This window comes from Athene cunicularia (assembly GCF_003259725.1).
Source record: "Athene cunicularia isolate RWA chromosome 2 unlocalized genomic scaffold, athCun1 chr2_part1, whole genome shotgun sequence".
In the NCBI taxonomy this organism is placed as follows: domain Eukaryota; kingdom Metazoa; phylum Chordata; class Aves; order Strigiformes; family Strigidae; genus Athene; species Athene cunicularia.
Genome location: NW_020799095.1, coordinates 149,586,006 through 149,606,244, shown reverse-complemented (window position 1 = coordinate 149,606,244; position 20,239 = coordinate 149,586,006). Strand labels below are relative to the sequence as shown.

The following is a 20,239-nucleotide window of genomic DNA, read 5'->3' as shown; positions in this document are numbered from 1 at the left end:
CAAGGAGGGGAGGAGATGTCTGTTAATCTGTTAATTTAACTTTTTTCTTGCAATACTAGAAAAAAAAAATCTGTTAGTTGGACTAGTGTGTATTTTTGTGCTTCTGGCTCTTTGAAAGTGCTCGATATTTCATTATCTTTGGAGCCTGGTTTGCAGTGCATTTCTGCAATCACAAATTGTTAAAGATGCAAAGACCCCTGTGATAAAACCGTCTTTGACTATTTCCAAATACTTTGGCCACTTCCTTGGCTAGAAAAGAACGTGATACGAAAGGAAATTGTGAACATCAGTGCAACCGAAATGTAGTTAGTTGTATGCTTAGTTAAACAAGGATAGCTATTTGCTTTAGCTTAAAAACATGAGAATCATGACTTTAGGAATCTAATGAAGTATCTAACATACCCATATCAAGTGAGACTTTAATCAGAAAAAGATCCTTCATCATAATAAAGGGAATAAACTGGAGATTTGACAGTGGTAAGTTTCATCATAAAATTTGTCACAAATTCCTAGAGAAACATGGGGAAATCGCTTCAGTTCTTCCTGTTTAAGATGGGGTTAAATATTTCCCTGTCTAGTATGATTTGTCTATTTTTAATCTGCACGTTCTTTCAGGCAGCGACTGTTTCTGACTGTGCCTCAGTCTGCAAAGAATGAATGATAATCCAAAGTATAAGCCCTTTTGACACACCACCAGCACAATTGGGGTATTTTTAATGACAAAAGATCAATATTAGTGTATCTTTGCGAGTTCCATCTGCTCTGCTGGATTTTTGGGGTCATTAGCAGGATATGCGAGTTGGAATTATTCTTTAGTGCTTTTTAGAAAGAAAGAAGGCATCTGGAGTAGCTTTAAACAAGAAGTGGATATATTTATCCCCTGAAACTGACCCTGAAAGAACATGGGGTTGGTTTAGTTACAGACAGTATTCACACGCCTACATTTCTCTAAATAAAAAATTTTCCTTCTCATGCCGTGTGTGTCCCATTTTATGTGTGTATATATATATATGTATACAGATATATGAAGGAAGTTGTATTTACATTGATGTAGATAAGCATTTTATCCATTTTCATTAATTCCTCATCTCATCTAGTAGAAGAGTGAATAGAATAATCAGATAAAGATCCTCTCTGGTTTTATGTACCAGCATTAGTGCAGTAGAAAACCACTCTCAATTTTGCTGAACTTGTGTCTTCACATCAGTGTTTACCTTTGTTTCACATCCACTCTTCCTTTGCCTTTCCATGTAATTAGCATTGTTCTTGAAGAATAAGTGTAACATACCTGGATTTGCTGGAGAGATGAGAAAAATGTGTGGAAAAAAATCGGTGTGGTCTTTTTTACTTTAAGCAACCAAGCCCTAGATTCCTATACCTCGCTTCAAGTACATAAAAGAGAAATACATTTGTTGCTTGTATCAGGAGAATAGTGCATCTGGATGTCTTTATTAGCTCTCTGTATCCAAATGCAGTGTTTAAAGAGCTCCAGTAATTGGCCCCGTTTGCAGACTTGGAGAGGGAGCCAAGTACATATAAGCTGTCCTCCGGCAGGAAGTGGGAATTAATGCGCAGCGTTTCTCATCCCGTGGTTTAAATTTTGCTGTTGGGAAGCAGTTATTTAAAAAAAAAAAAAAACAAAAACACCCAACACAACTTTTGCTGCCTTTGAAAAAAATTAAAATGCAGGTTTTCCAATGTTGTGTTAGGGAAATGGTACTATCAATATTTATAATAAGCATTTTTACACATGCGCTGAGAACGGGTGGTTGAGAAGCAGTGGAGAGGGCTGCCAGGAGTTTCAGTAGCTCCAGTTGCAGACGCGCATAGTTGCAGCAGCGGGGGTGTATAGACTGGAATAAAATGACATCTGTATTTGTCAGTGTGAATTTTTTAACAGTATTTTCCTGTCTTTAAAAATGATTTTAAGCTTAGGTCGCATGAATCGGTAAGCAGAGTACGGAATGAAATCTTTTAATTTTCGTTTTAGAAACCCGACGTGCGGCTTTCCCGAAGCAGCATCGACCGAGAGGATGGAGGTCTCCAGGGTCCAGTAAGTATGTGTGGGATCTTTTCATCTCCCAACTTTCTCCTGTTCCCTGGTAGAACATGCTGTACGCTGTCTTGAATATGAGAGGTGATTTAAAGTTTTTGCTAAATGTTTCCACTATTATTACATGGTTCTACAACTTTCCAAGAGGCTCAGATTCTGTGGGAACAGCAGCCGTGGCAAATTTGTTCATGCATCAGTTTAGGGGATTTGGGGTTTGTTGTAGGTTTTTTCCCCCTTGAAGCTGCTATTGAAACAAATACAAAAATGTTTCCACAGATATGTTGCAATAATTGTTAAATGTTCACGTGCTGTATAATAGGGCCTTTTATTTAAAAATGTGGATAGTTTTCTGAAAGTTCTGTCAACAGGAAGCAGGATTAAAATAACTTTTTTGGTTGTTTTAAATATCTGAAGGGTTTTCTTACAAGGAATGTAAATGTTACTGCTGTATTACCCAGAAATCTGTTTGGGGTAAATGATCCGCTATGAAACAAATGGAATAAACCCCACAGCCATTCATTTATTGCCAGACAACAGCTGCAGCTGTGGTATTCTTTCTTACTGGCTTAACTGCTGTCTGTTTAGCTAAAAACGTCTCTCCAATTGTTTAATTGCCATTGGAGTCTGAATCGTCCTTATTGAAGGGGGGGTTAGGCGAGGGACTGTTAATGATAGAAACCTGATGCTTCATCTACTATTTGTCCCCAGAGATCACCTTTAAAGTGTTTGAAGTTAATATTCTGAATTCACTTGCCTAGTTCATTTGGGATGTGATTGCAAACTCCTAGTTTGGCTTCGGTATTTCCTCACTACCTAAGAATTTAGGGACTCTTCCTGCAATTGCAGCCAAAATACAATCATGAGTGAGTATATTAATGACACACTGCAGCATGGTCTCTAGAGACATCCATGTCTGGAAGCTGCTGAATTTTTTTCCATGAAATTGGAGAAGACTATTAGCTATTGCTATGTCTTTGCTATTTTGCCTCTTTATGTAGGAGCAAGTAAAGTATCACTGCATTTTGTGCTACTCCTGAAGATGCTTTGAGTTAACTGGGAGATTTTGAAGTCATGCCAGAGGTTTGATTGAGGTGGCTCTTGGTGGCAATGGGTTTAAACTACAGCTTCTTGCAGCCAGATAGTTTCTCTGACTGCTGCTTGATTGCAGCCTGACTGCCTGGGGTTAGAATAAAAAATACAACACCCAGATCCCAAATTGCTTGTAGGGGTAGTTCTGTCGTGCCAGACAAGGTACCACAGTTTCACACCCCATTTGAAAGAGCATGAAGAAAACACACAGTGGTCATTAACTAAATGAGTTTTAAAAGAGACTCTAATTCTTAATAACTCAATTTCTAGTTGCAGAATTTGATTTTGCATTTTTATACTTCTTAATACCTTCAGAACTTAACTCTGACTTCATTTGCAGTGGGAAATGTTTGTTACTTCTCTGAGTCAATCTCAATTTCTCAAAATGATAAGAAATAGGCGGTGGTCTTTTCTAGGAGAAACTAGGATTAAATAATTGCCTGGCATTACACAGAGATTTCAATCATGAGGACAGAATCCAGTTCACTGAAGTCATTTACATCTTCCCCACAAAATAACTTTTTCTTTGATTAGTTGTTGTGGCACTTGGAAGGGTGTAGAGCAGAAAGCACAGAGGCTCTGATTCCTGTTCAGGGACACTGGGAGGGAGGAGAAGTAATACACAATCCTGTTCTTGGATAGGACGGTACAAATGAACAGTTATCACATGCATTTAGTAGTTCCCAACTGATGAGCACATGGCTGTATAATTTTGTGCAGATTGTTTTGACATATATTTTTAATATGCAATTTTCTGGAAGTAAATATGCAAGAATTGTTTTAGTGGAATTTTAGTTTCCTTTCTCTCTTCCTCCCTTCTCTCTCCCAGGGTTATTAGATTTGAAATATTTAGGTTTAACAACAGAAATCAAAGTTAATGACATGACTGATGGTGCTGGCAGAAAGCAGATGTTTTTTCTAGCTATAGAGGATGGCCGTAGGGTAGTGTGTGAGATGATCAGCCAGTGGGTTTCGGAGGTATTTGTTGGCAGCAGAATACTTTCAGGGCTTGAAATCTTTGATTTCTACTCATGGCTCCTGAAAGCGAAGTTTGTTTTTTTGGGTTTTTTGTTGGTTTTTTTTTTCAAGTCTGTGGTTGCAGACTTGGAGTAGGCAGGACAAACATGCTCATTTATTTCTAGCTATCACATTTCTGCTCTAAATCATTAAGTTGATGGAATATCCTCTGTGAAACTTAAGATAACTTCGTATTTCTCCCTATACAATACATTCTTTTGCACCCTTAACTTTCTGAAAGTTGTTCTTCTTGCCAGTTTTCCATTGTAAACTGATAGAAATTAGCTTGAAGTAGAGAGTTAGTGTGGGAATTTTCAGTTCATGCAGTTAAAATTTGGCCAAGTTTTGAGCAGCTGAAAGCAGGCCTCAGGCAACCTTGGCCATAGGAGCCATTGTCGGATCTGCCTGTAATTTTAAAACCATAACGTGAATTTCTAAAAAAGTTAGGCTGAAGCTTTGAATAAATACTGAACTACTGGAGTATCCCTCCAGTTTGTTAATGGAAAGATGAGTCAGTTGTGAAGGCATGAGCTGCTCAGAAGTTCAGTTCAGAGGATCTCCTGCAAACTTTCTAGGTACTGTTGGGCAAGGTGCTTGGTATTCTCACAGTTGTCTAGCACTGAAGTGAGGTGGCAGTGGAGTTAGAAGCTAGGGAATAAATAGTAAGTGTACTGCTATTATCCCTGTTACCTGGGTGTGTTTCTGAAAACAGAGAATGTGAGATGTTCAAACCAGTTGCTTTAAAAGGTCAGAAAAGAAAGTTAATGAATTAACATTCTTACGTGGTGATTTATGTGATAGCATTATCCAGAACTGAAGGTGAATTGAAGCAAATATTCTGTGTTTTCATCCCACTAAAAGTGAACCAGAAGCAGTCTGAATGTCATCTTCAAAGTGTTGAAAAAGCAGCTTCCTTAGGTCTGACGAAAAGTATTCCGACTTTGCAGAAAATGGTCGTTATTTTATAAATTTCTTTTTGAGATGCTTCAGTACTAGACCTATTAAATTCTAACTGCCTTCAGTGTTTTTACTTTGCAATGGAAACTCCTTTATACAGATATGCTTGCATGAAATGTGACTGTTGGGATTGTAAGGGTTTTTTATGACATGACAACTGCAAGTTGTTGTAGAGTATTAATTTGGCTGTGAGCAGATTTCCATCTTCCATAGAATCACAGAATATCTCAAGTTGGAAGGGACCTATAAGAATCGTTGAGTCCAACTCCCTGCTCGAATTCAGTTGGTCAGATGGATGGATTAGTGACCTTGTCATAAAAGGAAACTAAATTGGTTAAGCAGGACTTTCCCCTTGTGAGTCTGTGCTGGCTGTGACCAGTGACTCTGTTGTTTCTGAGGTGTTTTTCAATAATTCCCAGAATAACCTTCTCCATAATTTTACCAGGCACTGAAGTGAGACTGACAGGCCTGTAATTACCAGGTCTTCCTACTCTTCTTGAAAACAGGGACAATATTTGCCAGCTTCCAGTCATCTGTGACCTCTCCAGACTCCTAAAGACCACTGAAAAAGAGAGAGAGGCCCCACAATAACATCGGCCAGGTCTTTCGGTACCCTGGGATGAATCCCAACAGGCTCCATAGACTTGCCTTCATCCAGCTGGAGCAGCAAGTCTTGAACAAGTTCAGAGTCAGCTGGGAGTTTATCATCCCCCCAGTCCTCCAGCACAGGGCTCTGGGGGTCCCAGGGCCCCGTATCAGTGCTGAAGACAGAGGCGAAGGTGGCATTAAACCTCTCCACTTCGTCTGTGTCCCTATTTGTGAGGTGTCCAACCTCATCAAGCAACGAACCAGTGTTATCTCTGATGCTCCTTTTGCTGTTAATGTATTTTAAAAAGCCCTTTTTGTTTTCCTTCAAGAGTGCTGGCCAGCTTGAACTCTAATCAAGCTTTAGCCACACAGATTCTCTCCCTACAAGTGGCAAACAGCATCTGTAGTCCTCCCATGTTGCCTGTCCTTGCTTCCAATATCAGTACACTATTCTACCTAAGTTCTAGAAGAAGATCCCTTGCTCAGCCAAGCTGGCTTTGTCCCACTTGCTTGACTCCCAACACTTTGGAATTGTCTGCTCCTGTGCTCTTAAGAGGTGGCTCTTAAAAAGTGACCAACATTCATGGACCCCGATACCTTCCAAAGCAGATTCCCAGAGGACCTTCCTAACCAGCTCCTTCAGCAGCCCAGAGCCTGCTCTCCCCATATCCAGGGTCACAGTCTTGCTCCTCTCTCCAGTGCTTTGAAACTCAACTACTTTGTGGTCACTGTGACCAAGACAGCCAGCAGTCACCACTTCACCCACAAGTCCCTCTTTGTTTACAAAGAACAAATCCAGGAAGGGCACCTTTTCTAGTCAGCTCCCTTAGTACCCACACCAAGAAGTTATCTTCAGCAGGCCTCAGAAGTTTCCTGGACATGTTTGTGACGACTCTGTGATATTCCCAGTTGGTGTCTGGGAAGTTAAAACCACCCATAAGGACCAGGGCAGCTGATACAGAGACATCCCTTAATTCCTTGTAGAATAATTCATTGGTGCCATCGTGCTGCCTGGCTGGGGAGTCTCACACCTGGCTGAGTAGACTCCCACAGCAACATCTGCTTTATTTGCTTTCTCCTTTGTCCTTACCCAGAAGCTCTTGACCGTGTCATCGCCAACTGTAAGCACCATACAGTCCAACCCCTCCCTTACATACAGCAGCACCCCCCACCTCACCTGCCCTGCCTGTCCCTCCTGAAGAGCCTGTAACCATCCACCATGGCACATCGGTCCCAGGACTCATCCCACCAGCTTCCACTTGTGCCAGTGATGTTGTAGCTCTAGGACCAGGCCAAAGCTTCTAGCTCCTCTTGTTTACTCCTCATGCTGTGTGCGTTAATACAAAAACAGTTCAGATGTGCTCCGGTGTACTCAGCACATCGTGGAGCAGACCAAGGACCTCGCTAGCACAGAGTCACAGAATCATCTAGGTTGGTAAGGACCTTGAAGATCATCCAGTCCAACCGTTAACCTAGCACACTGTCCCTCAGACATTAGTCTGCTGCCCCCAGGCTTATCTAGTGAGCCTGGTTTTATCCCTTTCTCCCTTCAGATCTAGTTTAAAGCTCTTTCAGTCAGCCCTGCTAACTCCTGTGCAAAGGTCCTTTTTCCCCTTTGAGACAGGTGTACCCTGTCAGTCGCCAGCAGACTTGGTGTTGTGTAGACACGTGATGAAAAAACCCAAAATTCTGCTGGTGCCACCAGTTATGGAGACAGGTATTGGTCAGCTGCATCATCCTGTTTCTTCCTTCATCACTCCCTGCAACTGGAAGGATAGAGAATACTACTTCTGCTCCTGATCCCTTAACCAAGTGTCCTAAGGCCCTGAAATCTCTTTTGATTCCCTCAAACTTCTTACTGCAACTTCATCACTCCCTATGTGAAAAATCACTAATGGATAATAATCCAAGGGCCATACCGGGGTAGGAAGTTTTCTCTTCAAATCTTTATCCTGGACCCCAGGGAGGCAGCAGACTTCATTTAGAGGTGGGTCCAGTCTGCACGTTGGGTGTTCTGTTCTCCACAGGAGTCTCATTGTCGTAGGAGACATTTTTTCTTCATGGAAGCGGTGTTTTGTTCACTTGCAGAGCCTTGTACCGGTTATCCGAGGGCACCTCTGGGGGGGTGGGGGGGTCCGGGCAGGGGCTTGTCACCGCTGTCCCCTGTCCCTGAAGTCCCCGCGTTCTGCCGGGCGGGGAGAGGATAAGGGATCCTCCGTGTGCCGCCGGCCTGTCGCGGGCAGGCAGGTGCAGTTCCCGCAGCCTGTCCCCCTCTCGCTGTCCCTGACCCCCTCACCTGCTGCCCCTCCCGGAGCTCTGTCCCTGAGCGGAGGAGCTCCTCTCCCCGGGCGCAGCTCCCACAGCCGCGCTCACCGCTGCCGGCCGGCGCTGGAGGAGAGCAGGGCCCCCCCTGCGGCCCGGCACCGGGGGCAGCGTGTTCCCCCGGAGCTCTGCCTGCGGAGCTGCCGCAGCCCGGCGGGTGCGGAGCCCCGACACGCCACCGCTGCCGGGCTGCCCAGCCGGGCCCGTGCCGCCCCCTAGCGGCCGCCGGGTCTCTCCGCTCCCCGCAGTTCCCCGGCGCAGGAATCCCCCATCGTGCCGGCCCCGGAGCTGCTCGCCTCGGCGGCTGAGGTTGGCGTGAAGGATGTATAAATATAGCTCCCGAGGAAAGTCACTTCAGTCTACTATTAAATACTTCCAGATGAATAAGCAAATTGACCCTAAGAGCTTCGCGGCAAAACCAAAAAGTAAACCGGCTTAGAAATCCGTTACCATTAAGGAAACCATTCCGCAGTCAGAAATACCTTACTTTTCTGATTGCTGCAATGCCATTGCTTCTTCAGAAGTCATCACCATGACTCCTACACCTCGATCTCCGAATACAGGCTGAAACCGATCATGAACACACCACCACGTTTGATTAATAGTGAAGGATAAACTCTAACGTAGAGGCCAGGGCTCTCACAAGTGATGCAGAATCAATGAAAATTCTTTTCTTTTTCTATAAATAACATACCTCTACTTAGGCGCTTAGCTAATGATGGTGAATAGGGATGTGATTTTAACCGTTGAGAAATGTGCTTAGAACTGGCTGCTCTCACTATTTGAAATTGTACTGATGAAAGTTGTGAGCACTGTAATAACTAGTCTAAATGTACATTTTATTTTATAGGCTGGTAACCAGCACATATATCAACCCGTGGGTAAACCAGGTAAGAAGTAAATTTATATTCTGTCATCTTGAACCCTTCGTTACAAGTCACCTGGCAGTAGTAGTGAACAAAGGTTTATGCCAGTATTTTCATACAAGGGATGGATTCAGTTCCAGATAACGACACATAGATGTTTCAGTGCACGGTGGGTTTAAATTACCCGTGCAGTCCCCAAAGATGTAGTCAGCAAAGCCAAGAAAGTGTTTCATCAACAGGCGGGAAGTGTCTAGAGGAAGCTGAGTCACTGTGTAGGACTTAACTATGTGTGGAGTTCAGACATGTAAAACAAAAGTAGACACCGAAATTTAAGTTTCTCAGTCTCAAAGTGAATCACACCCAGGATTTCTGCCATGAAGAAGTCCAATCTTCCCAGAAATAAGCAACGTGTGTGGCACTCAGCTGTGCTTCTACGGGGTGAGTACCTCTCCAATCTGGAGTTGGTGTACTGAGATGAGTAGCAGTTGCCCCACAAAGGGATTTCTGAAGTACCTTACTAAGACAGCAATGTTCTCATAATCATGGGAGAACCTGATGAATTCCACAACCTTTGCTGTCTGCATTTCTTGAGTAGAAATAGAGATTGAAGTGTAGCTCCTAAAAGAACGGATTTACTTTAAGACACATAAAGATGTACATCTCCTTTGCTAATACAGTAAATCACAGGTAGCCTTTGTAGTGTTGGCAGACCAAATTTATGCGGGTACACCTGATATATTGGTCCTCTAAAATGCAAATCGTTGTGTTAACCAGATCATGCAGCTCCGCCAAAGAAGCCTCCCCGCCCTGGAGCCCCCAGCCATTTGGGCAGCCTTGCAAGCCTGAACAGCCCTGTGGACAGCTACAACGAAGGCGTGAAGGTACATTTCTCAGTGTCACGTGAAATACGCTTCGGAAAATTAGTTACCATTCTAAGATAGTTTGCTGTTCCTGAAGTAGAGACCGTGGAAAGCAAAAGCGACTAAACTTCCCAAGTAAATGTTGTCATGGGGCAGACACACGCTGGCAGGTCTCCAGGGAACTGGGGAGTTAACTGGTAGGATCATATCCTCCATGTGATTCAACATGTTTGTCACCGAGAAGCTTACTTCTAGTTTCAAGAGCATGTGAGCTCTCCGGTATGGACTCAGCCTCCCTGCTCAGCAGCTTTGTTAAGCAGGAAGGAGCACACCCAGGGTTCACAGGTGCTCGGGTAGTACCGAGGTCCTGTCCTCAGCCACAGAGAATTGAGACGTGTCTGAACTGTGATGCTCCAAAAAACTCTTGCTTGCAGCACCAAGGCTCCAGAAACCCTACTAGCTCTGGGGAACAAGGGAAGAGTCTGACCCGTGACTGAGATACTTCTAATATATTTCATCTCCAGTAAATAGGCAATAAAGCCAGAAATGAAACTTTACAGTTTTCTAGCAGAGAGATGCTGCAGGGTGCTGTGAAACAGTGTCCTGTCCCCTGTCGCAGTTGGTGTCCATGGAACTGCTCCTTAGCATGTCAGTCACTTCTAAAATCCTGCCTCTAGGTGTTGTTTCCTGCCTTTGGGACTCCGATATCTTTCCGATCTTCAGAAAACACAAACCTGAGTGACCTCAGGGCCTCCTGAGAGGAATCAGTGGAGCTATTTCTGATGCTAGCAGTTTCCAGCAGCTAGATACAATAGTGGTTGGGAATTCTCTCACTGATACTCGAACAGAAATGCGGCTGATCTATACACATCGCCGTTTTATTATTTCACAACCTTTGCAGCTACACAGGTGCACCTCCACGAAGGCTGCTGCTCTGACAGTGGTATTGCTGACCAGAGTGTTAAAGCAGGATCACTCCTGCTGCTGGTCCCATGCTGTTTGTTGTTGCCATCAGTACCTCCCAGAGAGGTGATGGATTTGTGCTCCAGCTATTTCCTGAGGGGAGAAAGACAGGGTCTGCATTAGAGCACAGGCTTCTGCAGATACGCCGGGGCAATCCCTGCATAGTACCACTAGTGCTAGTACAGCTCCTCATGGAAGGAGAACCTCTGGCTAATCTAAGCCCTGCCAAGCCTGTAGTAAAGATCAGGAAAGCATGTTGTGGTAGACACAGCTGTTGTGATAAGTGACACTTATTTTAGGTGGTTTAAGAAAATACAGAAAAAATCCACTTCATCTGACTGTGGATTCAAAACTTGCCATCAGAGCAGTACGTTGAGCACAAATCAATCTCAGCCACTGCCTGCCTGTCTCAATCTTGCTCTCTTCTTCTGGGATTACAGGAATATTTAAGCATCAGTGTAAATAGACAGCAGTGGCAAATTTGAGCAGCATTATTTATTATAAACTGATGCCAGTGCTTCTCAAGCTGCCAAGCCTCAGAAAATGTCAAAAAGCAGTAACAGATGTGTTACTAAACTTGGCTTCTCTAAAATTTCCTGTCTAAATGCTGATACTGGAACATGAAAAATGTTTTCTGAAATACATCCTTTTGACAACAAACCAACCTGAGCAGTCATCATTAATAACAAGTGAACAAGATTTGTGTACTAAATAGATTCTTCAGTAGAGAAGAAGGGCTGAGTCCTTTTTTTCTGTCAAGACTTTCTTGAAATCAGATTAGTTTACACCCCTTCAAGAAAACAGCCCGTTATTTGTTGATAGCATATAGCTCTGTTAATGTCTGCAGTCCTAAACTGAAGAGGCTTTTAGGGTTTATTTCAGCCTCCCTTTTCTGCAGAATTAAAAAATAAAAAGGATTTGAACTGTGTGTGCTCAGGAGTCTTCAGGGCATGCACCAGGAAATACATGTTTTTCTGTTACTTGCTGGAGTAAAATCAGCCAGTCCACACAGAGAAATGTGTGACCTTATAGTCTGCAGAGCAATAGTGTTGATGTTGGGTCTAAACAAAAAAAAAAAAAAAAGAGTGTTAAGAAATGCAGATGCTGGTACCGTTGAAATGTTAGGGCCTGGCTGTAGGAATTCAGTGGGTTGGGAATAATCCATCGAGAAAGAGTCCTGGGTAGTTCTTAGCCACAACTGGGATTAGTCGTCACAAACAGGAGCTGCCCGGTTAATGACCATGTATTTCCTATCGTGACTTTTCTATAGAAAAAAAAAAAAAAGCTTCAAGATGAATACAACATTTTCTGACATCTCTTGATTGTGTGAAGGGGCTGGGGTTGCACAGGTCGTGTTGTTTCCCACCGGTGCGGGGCCCTCTACTCCGTTTACCACTCTGCTGCTCGCCAGACTGGCTTGCTCCTGTCAAGCTTTGCATGATCTCTTCGCCCTGTGTTCGGTGAGGAGCACGCACGGGTGCATGGCAAACACTTCCACCTCCCACACGGGCACACAGCAGGTGCCTCTGTAACCAAGGGACCACGAGCTAACACGAATGACTGCCCATACTGTTGAGGATGCGTTTTCGTTGCAGGCTTTTTAACTGGTCTCTTATTGCTACACATGTTTTGGGTTTGGTTTGTTTTTTTATTTTTTTCCTGCTGAGTTTTATTAATATTGTTTTTCTTTTTTCCCTTCTTTTGGTAAATTTCTTTAACCTTCCCCCACATTCTGCTCAACCATAGCCATGGAGGGTAAGCAGTGCGTGAGCGTGTGTGTACGTGCCCTATTCCAAAATGTCTTTGCATGTGACTTTGCCAGATGACTGTTTTAACTTCTCAATTGCTAAAACAATTAGAATCACAGCCTTTCACTGGTGATTGAGGCAATTACAGTGGTCTTTTTCCTGAGGTATTTTCTGATCTTTGCACTAGACTGAATCTCTGTAATAGCTGCCAGTACCTACTTAGTGAAATGCAACAAAATGGAATCACCATGCGCTAAATCCTGCACGCCTTCCTTAGACAAAGTTTCATCCAAGTATTTTACAGTTTCATCAGGGTAGTAGTATCTCAGGTGCTTCCAGTGAAACATCTCTGTAGCTAGGACCAGTTGTAAGAACCTGTAGTAACCCAGTGTGGTGGGCTGAAATGCCATGAGTCATCTCACATCGACAGGGCAGACAGCTGCTGTGTGACCAGGAGGAAATAAGCAATTTTTTTTATCCTTCTGCTCTCACTGAGTGGTCGCTTGGGCATCCCGAGGCAGTGAAGAGCTGCAGGGAACAGGGGTGCTTGTAGTTCTGCCGTTCAGGAGCAGAGGCACTGAGGACCTCACAGAGGAAGTTTTCAGTTTGTTTCTTTTCTGGTCCAGGATTTTTTCAGTCTGTCGGGGATTCAATTCTAGACAGATCTGACTCAATGAAAGTTTTGCTTGAGTAAGGACTACATGATTTTTAACCTATCAGGATTTTTTTCTGATCTGTTGGAAACAAACAGTATGAAAACATTTGGTACTTCTCACCTGTGCTGGTGACACCATTTTTGTTGATCTGCTGTGAATTTTCACTAACAAAACCGTAGTATGTACTGCAATATTGTCTTTTTACTCTATCAGTATGTTAACTGTGTACCCTGACGTTGTTTTGGAGCACAAAACAACTTTCTGGAACAAGAGACCTGCTACCTGTTGCCTTAGCAGAGGAACTTGTCGATCAGTAGTGAACCACTTAGACGTGTCAAGTACCCTGTACTCGTTCCTCAAATTATTCTCCTCTCTTACTGTGGGAGTTATACAGGAAGCTCTTCAGGGAAATCCTGGTAAAAATTCCCCAGTGTCATTTCACAGATCAGGTTCAGTCAGAAGAACTAAAGGAAACCTTCAGGTGCAGGAGTGAGCGTGCTGAGCCAGGACAGGGGACCGGGGCGGGGGGAGCTGTTGCGAATACGACGGCTGTTGGGAAGCTGCTGAGCCCCATCTGCTGGGGACAGGAGGTTAAACAACCCCTCTCTGCTTCCAGATTCAGCCGCAGGAAATCAGCCCTCCCCCTACAGCCAACCTGGACCGCTCCAACGACAAAGTCTACGAGAACGTCACCGGGCTGGTGAAAGCCGTTATAGAAATGTCCAGTAAAATACAGCCCGCCCCACCGGAGGAGTACGTACCCATGGTAAAGGTACGGAGCCAGTTCCTCAAATCAGCCTTTTTTTTCTCTCTCGAATGAGTGGCGCAGGAAAAACTTTTTGAAGGTTTGGAAGGAGAAAAGTTTTTTGTGTTTGCAGAGCAGGTTAACTGGTGGTCAGAGGGCTGGAGCTTTGGATACTGTTAACAGTATTGTGGGCAAGGGTGCTTTTATTCCCCAGCTTGCCTGTGCTTATCCAGGGGCAGGGAGTTGTGCACAATCTTCTCCTTGTTTTTTTTTAACCCTTTGGCATCTTGTTTTGGTGGTGAAACACAGAATTGCAGGTGGAATTTTGAAGTCTCTCATCCAAGAACTCCCTTTTTATCCAGACGAGGAATTCAGTGTATCTGTTGCTTCCTGAACTCCTACAGTTCTCCCCTCCGTTCATTCTACGTTTTTGAAGTTTATTTCCTAAATCTTATTTTTTCTTAGGAGGTCGGTTTGGCACTAAGAACCTTACTGGCAACAGTAGACGAGACCCTCCCAGTGCTTCCTGCAAGCACCCACAGAGAGGTACGTGGAGCTGCACTCACCTACTGCTCAGTCACTCCCTTTGAGGTTAGCCCCAGCCAGGACAGGTGTTGGCTCACTCTCCTTCACAGATGCAGACATTTTGGTTCACTCAGCAGTCTGGCGTTATAATTCTACATGAAATAAATTTTATTAGAGTTGCTGCATGGAAACAGGCTTGTATGGACTTAAGTGAAGATGTTCGAACTGGGTATAATGGAGGAGTGTAGAGCACACAGCCCTAGGAAGTTGACATAAAACCCGTTATCTGTGCTTACACAAAACCAGCATTCTGATGCATCTGGGAGTTAATTCTTAAGTGCAAGCACAATCTTTCATTAAACCGCCGCTCACACACAGTCATTAAACAGGTGGCGGAGCGTAGCTGGGTGCAGCTGCAAGGTTTTGATGAGAAGGCATCCTGTAGTAACCTAGTTCTGGATGAGAAGGAACTGAGATCTTCCAGTGAAGTTTGTTAGGCAGGAGTAAAAACACTTTCCTCCAGAGCCTCAGTTTAAGGTTTTTCCTCCAGAAAATCAGTTTGATAATGAGAAACCTGCAGAATGGTTAAGTGCCAGCTCAGAGAATCATCCTGACTTAGCTTTGTGGTTCTGTTAAGTAACCTGTGTCTGCCTTCTTGACCGCCATCTTATTTTTTTAGACCTACTTTTATGCTTTAGAGCTACTTTAATAATAGTAATGAAAAGATGACAGTAGGGACCTGTAAACCTGTAACAAGGTGTTAACTCTTAAGACATGGGCTAAAATCCACTCTTAGCCATTGGGCTTGGTGGTGCTGTTTAACAGCAGACACAGGGACATGCTGTCAAGCACCCCGTGCCAAAATTCCATCTGCCCCACGTGGTGCAGGCAAAAACGGCCCCAGCTCCATCAGGGATGGCAGGGTCTGCTGAGGCGGGGTGGGAGCGCAGTTACTGTGCAGTAGCACTGCTGTGAGTGCAGCTCAACACTGAACCTTCCTGAGCAGCCTGAGAGCTGCCAGTCAGAGAGGGACCTGGGGGGTGATTGACAGCCGGCTCAACAGGAGCCAGCAGTGTGCCCAGGGAAGGGATCTGAGCCCTGTACTCAACACTGGTGAGGCCGCCCCTCGATTCCTGTGTTCAGTTCTGGGCCCCTCACCCCAAAAAGGCCATTGAATGACTCGAGCGTGGCCAGAGAAGGGCAACGGAGCTGGGGCAGGGTCTGGAGCACAGGTCTGCTGGGGAGCGGCTGGGGGAACTGGGGGGTTCAGTCTGGAGAAGAGGAGGCTGAGGGGAGACCTCCTGGCCCTCGGCAACTCCCTGCCAGGAGGGGGCAGAGAGGGGGGATGAGTCTCTGGAGCCAAGGCCCCAGCGCCAGGCCCCGAGGGAATGGCCTCAAGCTGCCCAGGGCAGGGTCAGGCTGGCTCTGAGGAAGGATTTCTGTGCAGAAGGGGTTGTTGGGCGTTGGAATGGGCTGCCCAGGGCAGGGGGGAGTCCCCATCCCTGGAGGGGTTGAAGAGTCAGGCTGACCCAGCGCTGAGGGATCTGGGGGAGTTGGGAACAGTCAGGGTGAGGTTCATGGTTGGACTGGAGGAGCTTCAAGGTCTTTTCCAACCTACATGATTCTGTGATTCCTGTTCCAGATCGAGATGGCTCAGAAGCTGCTGAACTCAGACTTGGCCGACCTCATTAACAAGATGAAACTGGCCCAGCAGTATGTCATGACCAGTCTGCAGCAGGAGTACAAAAAGCAGATGCTGACAGCTGCTCACGCTTTGGCTGTGGATGCCAAAAACTTGCTGGATGTTATTGATCAAGCCAGACTGAAAATGATCAGTCAGTCCAGACCGCACTAAGTACTGAGGGAAGAGGTTCATCAGCCGAAGAATTCTGCTTGCAAAAGGGTGTTACTTCACCTTCCACCAGCAGTGAGGATTAACCCAGTGTAGTCCTGGCTTTCCAGCGCCTCTTGCTTCAGCAGACCTGACTGACCGCTGCTGGTTCTCTCTCATTACAAAAGTTTAACCGTGTTTTTATCATAAAGCCAAGCTGGTCTGGGATTCAGAGAGCGGCATTATCACACGATGAAGTTTGTACAGAAATCCTCGGGCAATGGCGGCTACAGAAGCGCAGTTCAGTTTTATGCTGTGGCATGGGCCACGCTCAGCCTAGAGCTGCCACAGAGTTACGGTCTCGGAGCCAAAACTCGATGGAGCAGCGTGGAGAGAAAGATATTGTGAAGAATTCGGGGAAACCTCAGGGCTGAGAATTCTTGCCCACAGTATATGAACTATCCAGACTGGAATTTTTTTATTAGAACACTTACGTCGCAATATGCTAATCACAATTTACAGAGAAAGAATAAAAAGCTATATTTTCAAGACTTCAGTCATTTCAAGACAAACTAAAGCCCTCTTCATCTTCCTGCCTTTTACTTTTATGTGAATGTGTGAAGCATTTGTTTGGAACTAGCTGTAGAACACAACTGAAAACTCTCATCTTTTTCACCAGAATAACGTGCCAGTTCTTTTGTAGCAATGTTGTTTTCCTTGGAAGCAAAAATGCTGCTTTGTACCAGAGCAATTCAGAGCTGCATTTAGAGGAGTTCCGTAACCATTCATGTCCCCCATTTTTATATAATTTATAAAGACAGATTAAAGCCATGTTGAATATTTTAAACCCACTGTAGTTAACTAACCCATCCTTTTGTCTATCTTGCCTGGGAGGAGTTACAGTAGAGCAGTGTAATTAGATTTTCCTTGGTTTTCCAGTTATGCCATCTGTTCTGTTAAAATAAAAAAACCACACTCCCTTTTTGCTGTTAAGGGATATAAATTATTCTCAGGAAGAATATAATGAACTGTACAGTTACTTTGACCTATTAAAAAGGTGTTACCAGTGACATTCTGATTGTATTATTTCATGGGCATGTGAACTGCAGAACAAACCACCCAAAACTTCTCTCTGTGCTTGGCAAGCTTTTCAGAATTTACTCACGCAGGACTTAAGGAGCAACATTAAGTGTTTAAGGAGAAAAGCCAAGATTTCAGCAGTTTTCCACAAAGCAGTTTTTCTTCCAGCTGTGGAGCACAGGGAACATGTCAGTGTTAGCATCTATGCGAGTACCTTGTGTCACTCCTTTAGACTTCTAAATTAAATCATTTTCCTAGGGAAGGTTTCTTCAAGGGGTGGGGGAATGCAGCAGTTGAGTGGTTTGCACAAACTGTTTTGGGAGCAGCAGCAGGGGCTTGCATGGACTAACTAAATTCTTCCTCAGGTGCCCGAGCTCCTTTTGTGGGAAGATGGGGCAGGGCAGAGTGTCAATTTTTGGTCTCCTTGTGGAACAACCCTCCTGCTTAACGCTGGAGCCCTCCTTACACAGTTGCATCGTTCCACTCATGTACAATTTTCATTTAATGCTTTATACATTTGAAAGATTTCCTCGTTCAGTTGCTCTGGAAAAGTCCTGTTCGGGAGTTATTTTAGAAATAACACTTTTTGACTTACTCCTTTCAATCTTCCACACCCACCCTTCAAAGCAGTTTTCAGAGATGCTCCTTTTTTTCCTGGAAAAGCAAAAATAATACCCACCTTATACAGCCTGGGCTTGGTGCCCAGCACTGCAAGACTCAATCTGCTTTTAAATTTTAACTACTCATGAATAAGTAATATCCCTGCTTTAGCTTCCAGCAAGGGCTTTTACCTGAGAATTGCAGCATTTTCCCCACTTTTCAGCTCAACTGTCCTCAGCTGTGAAACGCCCAGTCCCTGCACAGGTGAAACTACCTGGTACTAGAAACTGCCCAGGATGACAGAGGCTGCACTGCAGCTCAACCATTAACAAGACCCACTGCAGCTTCAACCAAGCCAAGTCACAGCATTTCTGCTAAGCATGAGCACAAGCAGCAGCTGTCACACATCCCGTGCTCACCAACTGCATTTCGACCCTCTGTTCCTGTGCTCTGAGCACAGCTTGGAGCTGCAGCTGTCACTGTGCTAGGCCTGGGTTAAGCATGAAGGACAAAGAAAGCTCTAGATTAACATGCAATGCCAGCAGTTCATCCCTGCAGATAACCCAGCCGTCCTTCATCCTCTCCCCTTCGCCAGCTTCAACTAAGAGACAAGAGTACAAGTAATTGGTCTTTATTACAGACAGGTACAAAACTAATTAGTCAAAAAGACCAAAGCCCATGTCATCATCAGATTCCTCTGATTCTTCCTTCTTTTCCTCTTCTTTCTTCTCCTCAGCTAGAAAAGGAGAAAGGAATCAGGTTTTTAACATTTTTATCAGCTCATAAGAGTCACTTGCCACAACAGATTTCACACACAGTGAAATGACATCAAGAAGCAAGACCCAAGCAATCCTAATAAACTGACAACCCTGAGACTAGTATCTCTGCTACTAGAAAAGTGGGTTTGTGCCTTCCAAATTAATTTGTATCAAAGTTAAAAAAACTTTAAAGAGATCCTGATGATACACAGGAAGATCAGCCTTAACTCTGAGGTAACACTAATCCTGTACCCTGACTCCAGATTTCTAAAGGTGAGGGTCTGGTTTGCTCTAGAACATCCACATGCATATTGTGAAGCACAGATCACATTAACATTGCAAGAGGAAGAGCCAGGCTGACTCTCAAGCTGAGGAGTAGCTTTGTTAAATTAACCAAGTGTTTCTTCCAGCAGAAGATGCAACCCGAGATCCCACTTACCAGGGGCAGCCCCGCCCGCGGGTGCAGCGCCGCCCGCAGGAGCGGCTGCAGCTGGAGCGCCACCGCCACCAGCTCCCACGTTACAGATCAGGCTTCCGATGTCGATGTTGGCCAGAGCCTAGGGACAAGCAGCAGCAGGACAAGCCTCGTTAACACCGGGCGGGCAGGGCAGCTTGGCTCCAGCCCTGCGCACCCGCTCCGTCACGGCATGAGGGCGGTGGTGGAACTGCAGCGTGACAGACCAGCGGGCTGCTTCACTCCCACCGGAGGAGTCACCATAACTCAGTGCTCTTTACATTCGTTAAAGGTAGCGTTTCAAAGCTGAATTTGTAAGGGTCTATTGCTCACGGCGTCACCGCTGAGGAGCTGCTGGTTGGTTGTGATCTATTCCGCTCTGGTGAGACCCCCCTGCAGTGCTGGGTCCAGCTCTGGGGCCCCCCAGCATAAGAAGGACGTGGACCTGCTCGAGCTGGTCCAGAGGAGGCCACGAAGATGCTCCGGGGACTGGAGCAGCTCCCCTGTGAGGACAGGCTGAGAGAGTTGGGGGGGTTCAGCCTGGAGAAGGCTCCGGGGAGACTTTATAGCGGCCTCCCAGTGCTTAAAGGGGCTACATGGAAGATGGGGAGGGATTCTTGATCATAAGTGTAGCGACAGGATGAGAAGTAATCGTTCTAAATTAAGAAGAGGGTAAATTTAGACTAGGTAGAAGATACTAATTTTTGTTAAACGAGGGCGGAGAAACACAGGACCAGGCTGCCCTGAGAGGCGGTAGATGCCCCCTCCCTGGGGAATTCAAGCTCAAGCTTCCGGGGCTCTGAGTAACCCGGTCTCCTTGAGGAAATCCCTGCTCCGGTCGGGGGGGATTGGACTAACGACCTTTAAAGGTCCCTCCGACCCAAACCCTGCCGGGATCTTACGGCCTGCACCCGGCGCTTCCCGCCGCCGCCTTCCCCCTCCCAGCGCCCGGACGCGCAGGGCCCCCCCGCGCTGCCCCTCGCCCACCTTCGCGAAGAGGCCCGGCCAGAACGGCTCCACGTTCACTCCGGCCGCTTTGATGAGCGCGTTGATCTTATCCTCCTGCAACGAGAGCGGCGCTCAGCAGCCAGCCCGGCCCCGCCGCCTCCCGCCCCGCCGGCCATGCC

At 45.5% G+C, this 20,239-nt stretch overlaps 2 protein-coding genes across 5 annotated transcripts in view; one reads left to right on the top strand and one right to left on the bottom strand.

Moving 5' to 3' along the window:
* Positions 1 to 17,292, top strand: part of PTK2 (protein tyrosine kinase 2) — a 206,922-nt gene extending 189,630 nt beyond the window's left edge. For 3 of the 4 annotated variants that reach the window (XM_026842588.1, XM_026842587.1, XM_026842584.1), the window contains 7 exons: positions 1,991 to 2,053; positions 8,877 to 8,916; positions 9,667 to 9,773; positions 12,462 to 12,470; positions 13,736 to 13,891; positions 14,330 to 14,410; positions 16,032 to 17,292. In XM_026842588.1, the coding sequence (XP_026698389.1) occupies positions 1,991 to 2,053; positions 8,877 to 8,916; positions 9,667 to 9,773; positions 12,462 to 12,470; positions 13,736 to 13,891; positions 14,330 to 14,410; positions 16,032 to 16,244 (669 nt within the window). In that variant the 3' untranslated portion in view covers positions 16,245 to 17,292. The remainder of the gene's footprint in view (positions 1 to 1,990; positions 2,054 to 8,876; positions 8,917 to 9,666; positions 9,774 to 12,461; positions 12,471 to 13,735; positions 13,892 to 14,329; positions 14,411 to 16,031) is intronic. The other variant, XM_026842586.1, reaches the window with a different exon arrangement.
* Positions 17,293 to 18,515: 1,223 nt separating this feature from the next.
* Positions 18,516 to 20,239, bottom strand: part of RPLP1 (ribosomal protein lateral stalk subunit P1) — a 2,073-nt gene continuing 349 nt past the window's right edge. Inside the window, exons 2-4 of the mRNA XM_026841529.1 lie at positions 20,100 to 20,191; positions 19,098 to 19,215; positions 18,516 to 18,636 (exon numbers count right to left, since the gene is read on the bottom strand). Coding sequence (XP_026697330.1) covers positions 18,557 to 18,636; positions 19,098 to 19,215; positions 20,100 to 20,191 — 290 coding nt within the window. The 3' untranslated portion in view covers positions 18,516 to 18,556. The remainder of the gene's footprint in view (positions 18,637 to 19,097; positions 19,216 to 20,099; positions 20,192 to 20,239) is intronic.